General features: G+C 47.7%; 1 protein-coding gene across 5 annotated transcripts in view; it reads left to right on the top strand.

Annotated features, from left to right (window-relative positions):
• LOC119458644 (enolase-phosphatase E1) overlaps positions 1–16396 on the top strand; it is a 93388-nt gene that overhangs the window by 55622 nt on the left and 21370 nt on the right. For all 5 annotated transcript variants that reach the window (XM_049671337.1, XM_049671338.1, XM_049671334.1 and 2 more), the window contains one exon: positions 10649–10851. In XM_049671337.1, the coding sequence (XP_049527294.1) occupies positions 10649–10851 (203 nt within the window). The remainder of the gene's footprint in view (positions 1–10648; positions 10852–16396) is intronic.

Genomic DNA, 16396 nt, shown 5'->3' with positions numbered 1-16396 from the left:
CGCTGGGCCGGAGTCCGACAGCACGACTGGCGACGGTCAGAACGTTCGTTTGTTCGTGACTTCGCGTTGGTTAGTCGAGCGGAGGAACAATATGTAGTTGAGGGCTTGTTTGTTTTTATATGTATAGCTAGTTTTTGGAGTGTTTGTGTATGTATAGTGTTTGTAGTGTGTCAGGGTAGTTTGCTGTTTGTTTTTCTTCAATATAATTTTTATTTCTGTTGCAGTTAAATGTTCTTTTACATATTTGCTTTCTGTCTCTGTTCGTTTCTGGAGCGCTGAAATTTGTGACAATTGGCGAGCCTACCAGGATTGATTTTTCCTGCCCCGTCACGAATTTTTGTGGTACGGAAATGGATTGGGACAGAACTCTAGCCTTAGTGAAAGAGTTGGATTTTTCGAAGGACGAAGCCCTGAAATTTATTGAGAAACAGAGAGAGATCTTTCAAAAGGAACGCGAGGCCGAACGTGTGGAAGCATGGGAAATGCATGCTAGGGAGAAGGAAATTTTAGAACTCAAACTGAGATTGGCACAAGCAACGGAGTGTCACCGCGATGACAAGAGTTTGGCATCAGTGTCCTCTGGCTCGCAGTCTCCAAAAGCCAACAAAATCTGTCTGCGTAAGCTAATGGCACCTTTCGATGAAAAGCGTGACGACTTGGATGCATACTTGCACCGGTTCAAAAGAATAGCCCTCGGACAAGGCTGGGACCGGAGCGAATGGGCCACAGCCCTAAGTCTGCCTGGTAGGCGAGGCACTGAGTGTCTTTGGGAGGATGACCGCCTCTGACTCCCTAGACTATGACAAGGTTAAGAAGGCACAAAGATTTCGACTTACGACGGAAGGTTTTCGCGAGCGATTCCGAAACTGCAGGCCGAAAGATGCAGAAACGGGAAATCAATTTGCGTGTCGCCTGTCAAATTATTTTGACCGGTGGGTGGAAATGGCCGATGTCGCGAAGACTCATGAGGGGGTCCGTGATTGCATGGTCAGGGAGAAATTCTTAGCTTGCTGTAGCAATAATCTGGGTGTCTTCCTAAAAGAGAGAAAGTTGAATTCACTAAACGATCTAGCCGAACACGCTGATCAATTTTTAGAGGCACAGGGACTGAGAAACCTAGGAAGAGTGAAAGAGGACCTAGCCAGAGGGAAAGTAGACGAGGCAAAATACGAGCCTCAGTGAAGCGTGCACCCACCCCAGTTAAGGTGTTTCCTCTGTAATCGTATCGAGCACCGTGCCACGTTAACTGTTGCACAGGGAACAGCCGCCTCCACCAACAAATAGTGTGTCAATTATGCAATAGAAAGGGACACCGTGCGGATGAGTGTAGGTCAGGCACATCACAAAAAACAGTGTGCATAATAGGCAAGTCTGGAGAAGCCGACTCGCAACCAAACTGTGTAGAGGTGAACCAAACTCAAGAGAACCAACAGGTACCGAGAGAAAAGCAGAAAGGAGACCCGAAGGAACAAGCTCTACCTGTCGTAGAAAGAGAGGTTCATGGACAACGGGCAACAGTGCTAAGAGATAGCGGCACAAATACAGTTTTAGTAAAGAGGAGCCTGATACGTGACGAAGATCTGACAGGAGTGCTAACGCAAGTTACCTTGGCTGACAACACAGTGAGGTACCTACCTGAAGCCCATATCCAAGTCTCCATGCCGTATTATTCCGGGTGGCTTAAAGCAAAGTGTCTTGAAGAGCCATTATACGATCTGATTCTTGGAAATGTATCTGGAGTACGAAGAGTGGATGATCCAGATTGGAGCTGGAAGAGAAGTACAGTTATCGTAGATAGAGAGATGAATGACTGTGGTGAGCAACCACGCAAAGTGCGCAAGCAACAGCTGTACAATAATGATTCACGAGAAGCGGCAGCTGGGGTATGCCGTCCAGTTATATTGTCGTCTGTACTAACCAGAGCCCAAACCCAGAGCAAGCCACCCATGTCAGCTTTGAAGGTACATGCAATTCAGTGGTTAAGAATCACACCCGCTGATTTCACGGAAGGACAAGACAAGTACGCGTCAGTCAGGTCGTGCGATAGGGAGATAGGAGAAATAATGAAAAGGAAAAGAAGCTGCACTACGTTTGAGTTTGTTATGCACAATGGTCTTTTATATAGAAGATGCGTATTCAGCTCGGGCAGAGAGGCTCAGCAGCTTATGGTGCCTAAGGCCTTTAGGGAGACAGTGATGCGATTAGGACATGACAGTGTCATGGCTGGCCACCAGGGCGTAAAAAACACCCTAGCAAGGATTACAGAAGAATTCTTTTGGCCCGGAATCCAGAGTGACGTGAAGAGATATGTGAGGTCTTGTGATGTATGCCAAAGAACGGTACCAAAAGGGCGAGTGGGGCATGCACCACTTGGGGACATGCCCATCATCGACATGCCATTTCACAGAGTGGCCATAGACATAATAGGCCCCATAACACCTGCATCTAGCCTGGGAAACCGTTATGTGCTTACGCTGGTGGATGTGGCTACCAGATACCCGGACGCAGTTGCATTGGAGACCATTGACACCGTACAAGTGGCAGAAGCTCTCCTGGATATGTTTGCGCGCTATGGGGTCCCAAAGGAAGTATTGAGTGACCGAGGATCAAACTTTACGTCACAATTGATGGAGGAGATCAACAGGTTAATGTCCATTGAGCAGAGATTGACGATGCCGTATCACCCACAGTCTAATGGGTTGGTCGATAGATTCAATGGAACGATTAAAACTATGGTCAGGAGAATGTGCCAGGAGAGGTCCAAAGACTGGGACAGGTATCTGCCGGCTCTCCTTTTCGCCTACCGGGAGGTACCACAGGCAAGCATTGGATTCTCGCCATTTGAAATGTTGTATTGAAGAACAGTGAGAGGACCACTGGCGATTCTCAAGGAATTGTGGGCAAATGAAGAAATCGGGAGAGAGCTAAAGACCACATATACATACGTTTTGAAGTTGAGGGAAAGATTAGAAGAAACATGTAGAGTGGCGCACCCGAACTTGAAGCAGGCAAAACACTGACACAAGAGGTATTACGACCGCAGGACAGTGAACCCCGTGGCCTGACGCCAGGAGACAAGGCTCTGGTCCTCCTTCCCATCGATAGCAACAAGCTACTGATACAGTGGAAGGGACCTTTTCCTGTGACTCAAAAAAATAATGATGTTGATTATGAACTCCTCATACACAGTCATAAGAAGGTGTTTCACATAAACATGTTAAAGAAGTACGAATAGAGAGAGACAACAGAAGATTCCACAATAGCCTGCGTTGTCGTGACTGACGACACTGGTGCGGGAGAAATGCCCACGTACAGCTCCAAAAAGAGTATGGGTGTAGAAAACGTGGGTGCAGACTTCTTGAGTAGAGCTACTTAGGTTCGGGTGTTAATACACAAGACAAGCAGTGTATATTGCTTTTTGTTGTGCAGAGCGTTGTGTTTAAGTGCAGTGAAGTGATTAATCGTCTGGTGCTGTGAGGTGACGTACGGACAGTGGACATATGGAGTGACAGTGTGTTCGTTCATTTAGAAACCTAGTGTGATAACCGTGAGATGAGCAGTTTTTTGTGCAAAAAACTCTTGAAACGGGGACCTGTGTCACGAGTCACTGGCAAGACGTATGATAACGCGAAAAAAGACGAAGACGCTGGCCGAAGAAACAGAGAAGGGACCCACAGGCGAGAAGCACGTGAAGTGCGTGAAGCGCGAGAAAAAAAAAGAAATGAAGAAAAAGGGGACGCTGGCGATGATGAGCTGGCATTGCTGACGTGGTCGACAAGCAGTTGCATCTCCAGCTGTGCTCTGGAGACGGGAGGCAGCAGCTTCAGGGACCATGGACCGAAGAGGGGAAGTTCGCGAGTTGGCCAGCGACAACTACAGCTCCTGAGCCCCGACTGCGTCGCCGTGGCTGTGTTCCGCGGCCCCGGTCTCGCCCCAAGCTGCCGTAACCAGTTGCTGCCCTTTGCCATGAAGGCAATCGCCAACACCACGTCAGCGGCACAACGGCCGACTGGCCTAGACCGCGTCTTGTGCCACGCAGGTCTCTGCGGAAGACCACAACCCCATCACTCTCGACGGAGGTCGACACCCACGGTGCGTCGGAACCACGCAGGTCAACGTCCTTTGCCACGCTGGGCCGGAGTCTGACAGCACGACTGGCGACGGTCAGAACGTTCGTTCGTTTGTGACTTCGCATTGCTTAGCCGAGCGGAGGAACAATATGTAGTTGAGGGCTTGTTTGTTTTTATATGTATAGCTAGTTTTTGAAGTGTTTGTGTATGTATAGTGTTTATAGTGTGTCAGGGTAGTTTGCTGTTTGTTTTTCTTCAATATCATTTTTTTTCTGTTTCAGATAAATGTTCTTTTACGTATTTGCTTTCTGTCTCTGTTCATTTCTGGAGCGCTGAAATTCGTGACCCCCGCACACACCGCGATAAGATTTTACCGAGTCAAAGATGGGAGAGGGTGTCTGCCTGCTGCTGTGCGACCATGAGGCCGCCACATCACTTCCCCTCCTAGTGAGTTAATGAACGTTCATAGGACAATTTAAATTGTTCACAAGTCCATACGACGGGGCGCCCTGGAGACTCGTCCACAGCGTGTCCTTGTGACTTGGCGTGTTTGAACGAGTAGAGCCTTGGAGGGTGGTGTCACAGATGGCGTTGCAGGTGAAACGGTATCTGCATCTTCAATGTGCGCTGGCTTCAGCCGATCGAGTGATACTACTTCGTGACGACCGCGCACGTCGATAGTGAACTGCTTGTTACCTCGACGCAGCACTCGGAATGGCCCGTTATACGGTGGTTGGAGTGGCCGATGAACTGCGTCTTGGCGCACAAACACGTGTGTGCAAGTACCAAGTTCTGATGGTATGTACACACCGCGCGTGGCGCTGCCTGTCGCGGTGGTGTAGCATGCAGGTTTTCCATTATGTCATGTAACCTAAGTGTGTAGGCTGCGGTAGCTGTACAGCCGTCTTGTGGACTGCCCGTGAAGAATTCTCCTGGAAGGCGTAGTGTCGTTCCGTAGACCAGTTCGGCCGCGCTGCAGCCGATGTCTGTCTTGACAGCTGTCCGGATTCCCAAGAGAATGAGTTGTAGTGCCTCCATCCAGTTGCGCTCTTCTGCTGCGGCGAGCGCAGACTTGAGCTGGCGGTGGAAACGCTCCACCATGCCGTTGCTAATCAGGTGGTAGGCGGTTGTTCTGATGCGAGAAGCACCAATGAAACGTGTAATGCTGGCGAAAAGTGATGATTCGAACTTCCTTCCACGGTCCGTTGTTATTATGGATGGTGCACCGAAACGAGCAACCCAGTGGTGCAAAAAGGCGCGGGCAACCGTGTCAGCAGTGATATCCGCTATAGGTATGGCCTCAGCCCAGCGCATGAATCTATCAATGCACGTCAGTAAATAGGCATGCTCTTGGCAAGGTGGCAGAGGTCCGACAATGTCGAGGTGGACGTGGTTGAAACGCGCATCTGGAGGCGCGAACTTTGCCAACGGGTCACCGTATGTCGATGAATTTTGGCACGCTGACATGGTATGCATCCTCTTGCCCAGCAACGCACGTCTCGGTTGATACCTGGTCAGATGAACCTTGCTGTGAGCAACTTTTGCGTAGCTTTGATTCCAGGATGCGATAGCTTGTGAAAAGAAAGAAAAATGCGGTGACATAGATTGGCAGGCACGAAGGGGCGTGGGTTGCCCGTGGAGGTGTCACAGCAAATCTGGTCGCCTGATCCCGGAATCTGCATCCACTGTAGTTTGAGGGCCGTTTTTGTTGTTAGGAGGCTTTTTAGCTCTTCGTCTTCTCTTTGGGCTGCCACCAGCGCGTCGAAGTTAACTCCTTCTGGATCGTTGATGAAGTTTGTAGCACTCTGTGACAGGGCGTCGGCAATGACGTTTTCGCTCCCTTTTACGTGGTGGATGTCTGTCGTGAACTCGGAGATGTATGCCAGTTGCCGAAGTTCACAGGCCGTGTGCGTGCCACCGTCCGAATGCACAAAGCGGAGAGCATAGGTCAACGGCTTATGGTCGGTTAAAATGAAGAACTCGAAGCCTTCCAAGAAATGCTGGAAGTTGCGTATACTTGAGTAGACGGCTAGCAGTTCGCGCCTGAAGGTGCTGTAGCGGCGCTCAGTAGGCGTCAGCTTTCTCGAGAAGAATGCAGTTGGGTGCCATGTGCCGTCGCTCAGCTGTTGCAACACGGCGCCGATGGCTATGTCTGAGGCATCAACCATTAAACACTGGGGAATTCCTGGCTGTGGGTATGCCAGGAGAGCCGCATTTGCCAAGGCCTGCTTGCTTTGGTTGAAGGCCCTTTTCGCTTCTTCGCACCAAGGCAGGTCATTCGAAGATCCTTGCGTTGCCTTCAGCAGTCCGTGAAGTGGTTGTACGATATGTGCGCATTTAGGCACAAAGCGGCGGTAGAAGTTTAGCAATCCGAGAAATTTGCGTAGTTGGCGCTTCGTGGTTGGCAGTGGAATATCTTGTATGGCCTGCACTTTAGATGGGTGTGGCCGTACTCCCGAGTTCGAAATGATTCGGCCCAGAAATGATAACTCAGGCACGCCGAGTTCACACTTGGCCGCGTTGACGATAACGCTGTGCTCAGATAGGTGCCGAAAAACAATCCGCAGGTGCGCTTCATGTTCTTCTGCCGTGGTGCTCGCGATAAGCAAGTCATCCAGGTAGGCGTGACAAAAATTGAGGCCCCGTAGAACACCGTCGATAAACCTTTGGAACGTTTGACCCGCGTTGCGAAGGCCGAATGGCATGCGCAGTAATTCGACTAGACCAAAGGGTATAGTGATAGCAGTCTTGGGGACGTCTTCTGGTGACACAGGTATCTGGTGGTATGCGCGCACGAGATCAATTTTTGAAAAAATTTTGGCCCCATGCAGACCTGCCAGTATGTCGTGAATATGTGGCACGGGATACCGGTCGGGCATTGTGACACTGTTCAGCGCTCGATAGTCCCCGCAAGGACGCCAGTCGCCCGATGATCGCTTAGGAACCATGTGAAGGGGAGAGGCCCAAGGACTGGAAGAAGGTTGGATGATGCCCAACTCCAACATATGGTCGAATTCCTGTCTTGCAACCACCAGTTTTGCAGGCGACAACCGACGTGGTCGAGCATGAACCGGTGGTCCAGTTGTGGTGATGTGGTGAAACACGTCGTGTTTTACTGGGGATCCCACTTGGCGCTGGTGTGTCAGATCAGAAAATTCGCTGAGTATGGAAGTGAAGCGAAGAGGGCCTGCTGGCTTGATCAGCGTGAGGCTGAGCGGCGTATGTCTTGAAGGCTTGCCTTTAACATCGCTTTGTGACACAGGGTCCTGTAGCCTCCGGTTACGCACGTCGACTAACAGTCCAAAGTGGCGCAGAAAATCCGCCCCGAGGATGGCGAATTTCACTTCGGCTAGTATAAAGATCCATCATAGCGTTCTCTGCAGACCCTGACTGACGGTTAGGGAGCGGTTTCGTACGTGGCGATGGTTAGGGAGCATCGTACGTGGCGATGGCCGTGTTGTTGACTGCTTGCAGAGGCGATGTGTTCGGGCGCTTGTGGTCTGCGGGTGATGCTGAGAGTACACTCACTTCTGCGTCTGTGTCGACGAGGAAGCGGAAGTCGCTGTTGCGGTCGGTTAGGAAAAATACTGATGAGCGACGTTCTTGCATGGCAGAAGCGCTGGTCGCCCTCAGCGCCTGCCCGGGGCGTTTCCCGAGAGCTCGCAGGGTGGTACGCATTTGCGTGCAGCATTGCCGAACTTGTGATGGTACCAACATAGTTTTTGGCGTTTCGTAGGCGATTGCGGAGCACGTCTTATGCCAGCAGATATGTAGGATATGAAAGGTGATTGAAGTTTTATGTGCTCTTTGTGTACACAATGCATCACAAAAAGATGACGCTACCAGCATTGTTGCTGCTGTACACCTCTCCGGTGAACCTGTATTGTGTAAATGGCAATCATTTATGCACAAGGTAAAACTCCACAGCGGTATTTGCACCATCGTACACAGGCTTCTTATTGACGTTCTTGTAATTAGATGGCGATCCGCTAGCTGGTTGGCAAGCAGAGCAACGACTCCCGTCAGCTACAAAATTGACAAGCAAGAACCGCTGACAGTACAGCGTATAATAAGGAGCTTTTATGTTAAGCACTTAAATCAAACCCAGTAAATTGTTTTAGAATGAAAATATTATACTGGGAGCAAGAAAGACAAACATTTTGAGATACTAACAGATATTTCATTCAAATGAAACAAGGTTAGTCGGAGTTGAGAAATTTCCAAGCAAACCTTTTTATGCATACGCGTTTGCTGCTTCATTATATAGATCTATAATAAGAAATTTGCGAATGTATCGAAAAGATGTCTTAACATAAACGCTATTATTAAGGCATTGGTGCTGTTTACTTGTGGAATGGCTTGAAACAGTCAACGCACAGTGGAAGTTGGCATTTGCTGCACAGATGGCTCGTTCAGATCTGTTTCTGTGCCAAAGAGCACCACCTACACCTCCTTTGACCGGCCAATCACTCTGACCTGGTCAGGCACTCCTACCATCTGCTCACCACTTGATTTTTATGGGCTATAATTCCTTGCAATGTCCTGTATGTTCGACAATTTATCCTCCTCCTACGCCCAAGCGAAAGCCGAAAGAACAAGTGTGTAGTCTCGTGGTGCGCGGAGAGAGAGAGAGAGAGAAATAGAAGAGAGGAAAGGCAGGGAGGGTTAACAAGACGCACGTCCGGTTTGCTACCCTGCACTGGGGAAAGGGGGTCTAGGGATGAAAAGAGAGAGAAAGGAAATAGAGAGAGCACAGTTTCGTGCACATTTGAAGCTTCACACAAAGTCTACAGACGGTCGCCAAGACCTGTCGACTTAAGGTAGTGCAACAAGGCTTTCGTGGCTTTCTGTGCCATCGACGCATACGGCCATGGTCCAAGGATCTTCATTGCCGAAAATGGTCGAGAGTCCAGCCGGTTCAATGCTGTCTGGAGAGCTTCACGCTCGACGTCGAACTGGGGACAGAGACATAAGACATGTTCAATTGTTTCTCTGGTTCCACAAGAGTCGCACCTGGGCATATCCCCCATTCCAATGCGGAACGAGTAGGCCTTTGTAAATGCCACCCCGAGCCAGTGGCGGCACAATACTGTCGCCTCAGAGCGGGAAATGTTTGATGGCACTTGAAGCTTCAAGGATGGGTCAATTTTGTGGAGATGGCACTTCGGGTTAAGAGAAGACCAATATTTGTGTCATAGCTTTAGCCACGATATGAGGTTTTCCTGCAGCGTCGGTCTTGGATAAGGGGATTGGGACTGGTCGGTCTTCCAGATGAGCAGGCTTCGTCGGCGAGGTCATTACCAGCAATGCTGGTATGTCCCGGTAGCCACTGAAATATAATTTCATGCCCTTTAGTGATAGCTTGATGGTGGTCTTCTCTTATCTCATATACCAGCTGCTCATGAGTCCTGTGATAAACGGCAAAATGCGTGGTGCGTGGTGCGCGGAGAACCCCTCGTCACTTATGCTCTCGTCTTTACTAAGTTCTAGGTTGGCAGGCAATTCAAACAAGAGGGCAACAGCCTCCTCCTGTGTGAGGCTGCGACCTGCAAGTTGTTTAGTTAGGTATATTAGAATCTCTGACTGCCAGAGGCATTGAATAGTGTTACTCCACATTCGCACCAGCAAGGCTGCGCAGATGCGACGGCAACCTGCAATGACACCGGGCAGTGCGACATTGTGACTACCATTGCCAAGCAAGTAAAGTAGTCCAAGAATGCCTTGCAAGCTACGTCGTTTTTGTGAATTAGACCTACGCTTTGTGATGGAAGGCAAATGCCCAACCTGTGTGACTTCACCTGTGTGAATGCTGTCCGCTAAGCTCTAGCACTGCCAGCCAAAAGCAAGCCCGAGAACAGTTCATTGAAAACACTGCACAATCAGGGCACCAAATATGTCGGGCTATAACTGGAAATTAATCATAAGGTACCCATTAGTAAACCGATAAAAGAAGACACTTATCAGTCATGTTGAAGTAGCGTTCTCACAATGTTCTTTTTTTATTCCACAACAGCAGATAGCGAATTGTGCACAAGGCGTTTGCAAAAACAATTATGCTGTTTGCGCTAGCTATTGTACTGAAGTAAAACACAATGTCTGAGCCTCTTGAACACTTGGGTAGATGGCAGCACCAGTAAAAGCGATAGAAATGTGAACCCGTTGTCTCATTGCGGGCATCTGAAACGCAGCCACGAAGTGGTACGTATTTGTACCAGTTTCCTACAAGGGGCTTTAATATTTCCCATTTTCTGTGATTGACTTATTTCTTATTCAATAAATTATAAAATTAAAATAGCTGAAAAACAAATTCACAATAACAATAATACTATTCAAAATTTTAGTTATTCGCCACCTTGACTTTAAGTATACTTATAATGTTAAAGTTTTTTTACTTCTACCTGTTTATGCAAGGCTGGCTACTTTATTTTGCATACTTTATTGGCTTGTCATCGATTTCTTTGTTTACATATGTTTTATTCATTTATCATATTACCACTCGGCTTGAGACTTTTTCCCACATTGGATTTGTGCCATTGTACGAGGGATCGTCACCACCAAATTCTGTGCACTGGGTGCAGGCTAAGCAGGACACGGAGGATGGCACAAAGGGCTCGGTACCCCCCGTGGGGGACCTGACGGAGATGTCCAAGGAGTCGCTCATTGCGCAGCTGGAGGCCAACGTACTGTGGCAGATGGACACTGACCGCAAGGCGGCACCCCTCAAGGCACTGCAGGGACTTGTCTGGAAGGAAGGCTATGCCAGCGGTCAGCTGCGTGCACCGTGGGTGGCTTCACTTGCTTCAAAGAGCTCTACAACGTTGTTGCAGAGCTCTTGGACATATACTAGGCTGTCTGTTTGTATGCAATAGCCATACTGAGATTTTAGTCATGTTATCATTTAAACTGGAATATAAATTGACCCCTGACCTTGACTTGGCCAGACGACGACTCACACTGTGCTGAAGACCGATAAGACGAGGGGCGGCTTTAGCTATTAATTTTGGGGGAAGATCTTGACCTGTATTGCAGTTTATACGGCAGGCATATTACAATATTTAGGTTCGTTGTACTTTGCAGACTTCTTAGTTACCTGACTAATGGCATGGGTGGGATATATTGTAGAATATCCTTTCCTGAAGCCAGCCTGTTCTCTGGGTTGACTGAAGTCAAGATGGTTGCTTTCAGATATAGCGCAAATAAGTACACATACACACGAAGAAGACACGACAGACACGGACGAGCGCTACTACGAACTGTTTATTACAATCGACTCACCCTCCGATTTATAGAGTGAACCACGTACACAAGTGTCACGCCCCCTTCCCTATGTGAAGGTGATAAATACAAATCTAAAAAAGTGAACAATACTGCTATCTGCCTCAGACAACAGAGTTCAAGTAGTCCAGTTCGGCACTGTGCAAAAGAACAGATGCTTTGCTTATAGAAATAGCTGAATTCTTGTGGATAAAAAATGGTTCTAGAGCTACTCGAGCCGTGTAGTTTGCAGATTTGCCTAAAATGGCGGTCTCATAAAATCGTGCCTTGCAACCACATGTGGTGATATGGGCAACCAAATTAGCATATTTGTCATCTTTTTTCTTAACTTTTAGTGCATGCTCCCTGAGCCGGTCGTTAATGCACTGTTCAGTTTGGCAGATGCACACCTTCCCCCACAACAAGGGAACGGAGTATACCACCCCTGTCGCATACCTTACAAAGCGGCTATCGTGGCTGGTTTGGCAGCCATGTTTGCTGTCACTGCAAATTCGAGGGTAGAGCCTAGACAGCTTATTAGGAGCCGTGAAGACCACAGGAATACGATGCCTGTTCGCGACCTTCTTCAGGTTGTGTGAGACCTTATGCAAATAAGGCATGACTAAGGGTCTCGCTGTCTGTCGCTGGGTCTCAGCCCTTTTCGCTCCAGCTCTGTACATTACCTTCTGCAGGAGATATTTGGCCACCACACCAACAAGCAACTCAGAGAATCCCGCTGCCAGTAGGCGATGAATCTGATTTTCGAAGCTATGCTGGATTCTATGTGAGCACGACTTATGGAGCGCAGCATCCAGGCATTGAAATGAGATGCCCCGTTTTACTATTTTTGAGTGGGCACAAGTCAAAAGGCAAGAGACCCTTCTTGACCCATGGGAGATACTCCCAGCAAACATGGCCTACGCTAAACCTTAGCCTGAGATCCAGAAACTGTAGCCGCTCAGTGCCAGGCAAGTCATGAGTGAAACTCAAACCCTGCTCTGCTTGTATAAAAACATCTAAAATACTCCCACGGGAAGTGAAACTGCCCTCTTTCTTTAAAAGAATTAGAAAGTCATCGACATACCTAAACATTTTAAGAACCTTCCCACCATAAAAAGCCACATCAAGCCGCCTTTCAATATAAGCTAAAAAGATGTCTCATAGAATTGGAGCCACGCAAGACCCAATACATACACCTCTACGTTTTAGAAAAGGCTGCTCGTTAAAGACAATAAATGTTACACCAAGATAAAACTCTAAAAGCGTTAAAAAAAAGCAAGCAGTCTTGGAAATCACATTCGCCACTCTCTTCAATGCAATTCCTAACAGCAACTAAGAGCTTATCTTGAGGTACTGAGTAAGTAAGTATGGTAAGTAAGTGGCGGCTCCTAAATTCAGATGAGGGAGGAATGCAAAAACACTTGTTACCATGCTTTAGGAGCACGATCAGAAACCCCACATGGCTAAAATTAGTACGGAGCGTTTCCTTGCAGTGTTCCCCATAAGCCGCTGTACAGCCTTGGGATGTTAAATACCGTAATTTAATTTTAATTATTAGTCATGGTCATGCTTGTACAAAGCAAAAGCATAAATACACAATCTGTTGTGCAGTAACTTCGCTGGGCCTCATGCATCCGAAGTGTCTGCTGCCTCCCTTTGCTGCTCTCAACTTTATAAGACCCAACTTTTGCATGTTTATGTGCATCATCACAGCATAAAGTTCGTGCTGTTAAGGTAAGTATAACAAAGAAAAAATGAAGTTCAGTTTCTCTTAAGGCCCATGACATCTGCGTTAAAATGCGATAATTTCAGCGGTCTGCATTTTGTGCATTCCCCGTGGTGAAATGTATACACGCAACTATCGCAGTGGTGAAAATATGCCAGGAACTAATTTATAGTTATACCTTTCAATTAATAGATTGTGCTCAAATGAAGGCTTTTTCTTTTTTTTCTGCACATACCTCATTCTTTCTCACCTGCTCAAAAATTATGGGTGCTGAAGTTCTATCGGTGTCAGATCACTACAACTAGCCTTATTACACGTAACACGCGTCCACAGTCTTGCAAGCGAGATGTATTGCTAATCGCATAGTACATGTGCAGGCATGCACGTGGATGCACGCACACGCATGGATGCACACACACACACAGTGTGGTCCTACACAATGATGATCGTCGCTATTTTTTGTGGCGCACTCTACCACCACAAAAAAACGGGGCACACTTCCATGTAAAAGGCAACGATGTTCTTCATCGCCCAATGCATCACAGATCGACACAATGTGGTCCGTTTCTCTATGCAAAGATGATCGTCCCTGTTTTTTGTGGCGCGCTCTACCACCACAAAAAACGGGGCACACTTCCATGTAAAAGCCAACGATATTCTTCGTCGCCCAATCCATCACAGATCAACACGTTGTGGGTCCTTGGTGTCTCACAGGAGACCAACCACCGCGGGTTCGAGCTTAGCGAGCCACAGGGCCGCGTCAGCCATTGCCTCCAGGACCGCTCGCGCGTGAGCTCAGAGGCCGCAAGGGGCTACCGAGCAACGCACGCAAAAGCACAGTAAAGCCCTGAGTTGACGGAAACCGTTTATTGAATTCGTCGGCACCAGCACTGCACTAACACCCGCACGGCGGGGAACCAAAGGGGTCCTGCACCATGGGCGAAAATACAATACAATAACGCGTCGCGGCGAGAGCACAGGCTCAATTTGGAACATGCCGCTAGGAAAAGTCCCGGCGGCTATGCTACTTGCTCTAGCGATAACCAATGGGTCAACTCGCGAGAGCTCGGGCAATCTCCTTCGGCTTAGGTTTTCGGCAAGTGCGGCTCGGCGTGGTACGACCTCGCGTGAGCCCTAGGCACCGCTCGTCGGCTTAGCGTCGGGAAAAAGATCAGCACAAAGTACGTGCTCCCCGCATGGGCAAAGGCACCGTGCGCGAGCTCCAGTCCTAGTCACAAAGCTGTCGGCGGACGAGAGGAAAGCATGTACGCACCTTGCGCCGGTCCCGGAGATAAGAGAGCCACGTTCCACCGCTTGCAGCCGACGCAGCTGTGTAGTGACGTCAGCGCCCCGCCCTCACCGCAAACCACCACTTGTGGAGCGCCACCGCTAGAATCGGTTGGGCGCGAACGGGGAAAAAAGGCGAGGGACGGCAGAACAGGTGAAGCCCGCGTAGTGGCACCGGCGCCTCCCTCAATCCCCACAACGTTCACATTTGCAAGTAAAAAAGGCCAGCATCGTGAGATTTTTATTACGCAGTTTAACACACACTGATGTTCTTCGTCGCCCAATCCATCACAGATCAACACAATGCGGTCCGTTTCTCTATGCAAAAAGAGAGATGCCTTCGTCCTGCAGTGGACATAAGTATAGGCTGATGATGATGATAATGATCTTTGACACACAATACTGCTAATCTAGCTGACAAGAGAATTGTGGAGAATCAGGTAAAAAATAACAAGAAAACACACTTCCATGTGGCGTTCACCTACACTAAGCATTGCACGACTGCGCTACGCAGAAAGCCGATGGCGGCTGTGTTTTGCCAGCAAGGGTCACTGCACGTGTGCACGCTGTGACGTCGCTAACGCGGTGTGACGTACCCCAGGAGAGGTCTATTGGCTACCCACGTTGCGTGATCAGTAATTCTCGAAACATGCTGCTGCATTAAGCTTATTTTTATTGGCATACATATGCATAGTAATTTGTGTACCCTTAAGAATAAATCCACAAATGTAATAAATCTGTTTCTTCAAACCAATGGACCACTTCCTGAGAATGAAGGTCATCTGCTACAGCTCTGGCAACGGGGCAGCCGATGGAACGTGGAGGGGTTCTCGCATGAAAATAGAAGTAGCGATGTCTTCGTTAGCGGCAGGAACATGATTGGTACAAACACTGTATTACGCTCATCTTGCATTGTAGGTGTGGGAAAGTGGTAAATTGCAGCAACTGTACCCTGTATAAAATGCGAGCGCTGCACATGAGTGTCAACAACACCGTCTTTGGTCAACGCAGCAGTCACCTGCAGTTTTGAATAAAAGGAAAGCAGCTTTCAGCAGTAACAGTAGGTTTAGCATTTGTCAGAGAGCCAAGTTTTATACATAATTTTTCCAGAATGATAACAGAAAAATATCCCAAGAAATTGTGATTGAGGAAAAACCAGCCCCGCGATGACAATTTATTGTGCTTTACAGCATGTCAAAATGTCCGTCAGAAAGCCACCATCTTAAGTTAGACTTTGGGACATCTTACAAAGAACTTTTAAAAAACAACTTCCTCTCACATCTTACCGTATCCAGTTCCTTCCTTTAAAAAAAAAAAAGCAATCAATAATACACCATATGACTTGTTTGCTACTAGCACTTTATTTATTATGTAGAAGCTGCTCCGTCTTTGGAGAAGAGGCTGCTCAAGTGCATTGTGTGGTTGGAACCTTCGATCCCGTTCCTGATTGGATTTCTCATCTGGATGCTTGTTCTTGTTTGTCCAATTTTTGAACGACCGTTAGACTGTGTAGCATGTGTGCGTTTTTTTTTTTTTGTGTATGTCTAAATGTAATGTAAAGAATGTTCGCATGACATTACTGATATTTCGATGCAATAAAGAAAAAAAAAAGCAAAAGTTTGACTTTGGTGTAGTGGTACCATCTCCGCCTCCTATGCAGAAAGTGTGGGTTTGTTTTTCGATGTTTATGTACCTTTTTTTCATGTATAATATTTTTTAAGGTTATAGAGCAGTGAAAACATTATAAATAGACCATTTCACCACATTCACAAGTTAGCGTTAGTGTTTCCTTTTTCCGCTGACAGTTACAAAGAAATCCAAGTGTAATATATAGAGAATCATATCGTATTAGATATTTTCCTTTTATGAGGTGCTTATCAAACTGAAATAATACCAAAACAGCTACATACTTTGTAGTTTTTACATTGCATATGCCCTCGCAGCAATGCGGCGGCATCCGCCTCTCTTCGCTTCATGTAGCATTAAAAAGAAAGAAAAAGAAAAGGCAACAAATATTGTGCGTAGTGCCGCTGCGTCTCTATCCACCGCGCGCTGTTCA

Source organism: Dermacentor silvarum, chromosome 7 (assembly GCF_013339745.2).
Source record: "Dermacentor silvarum isolate Dsil-2018 chromosome 7, BIME_Dsil_1.4, whole genome shotgun sequence".
Lineage (NCBI taxonomy): Eukaryota > Metazoa > Arthropoda > Arachnida > Ixodida > Ixodidae > Dermacentor > Dermacentor silvarum.
This window is presented reverse-complemented; position numbering and strand designations above follow the sequence as displayed.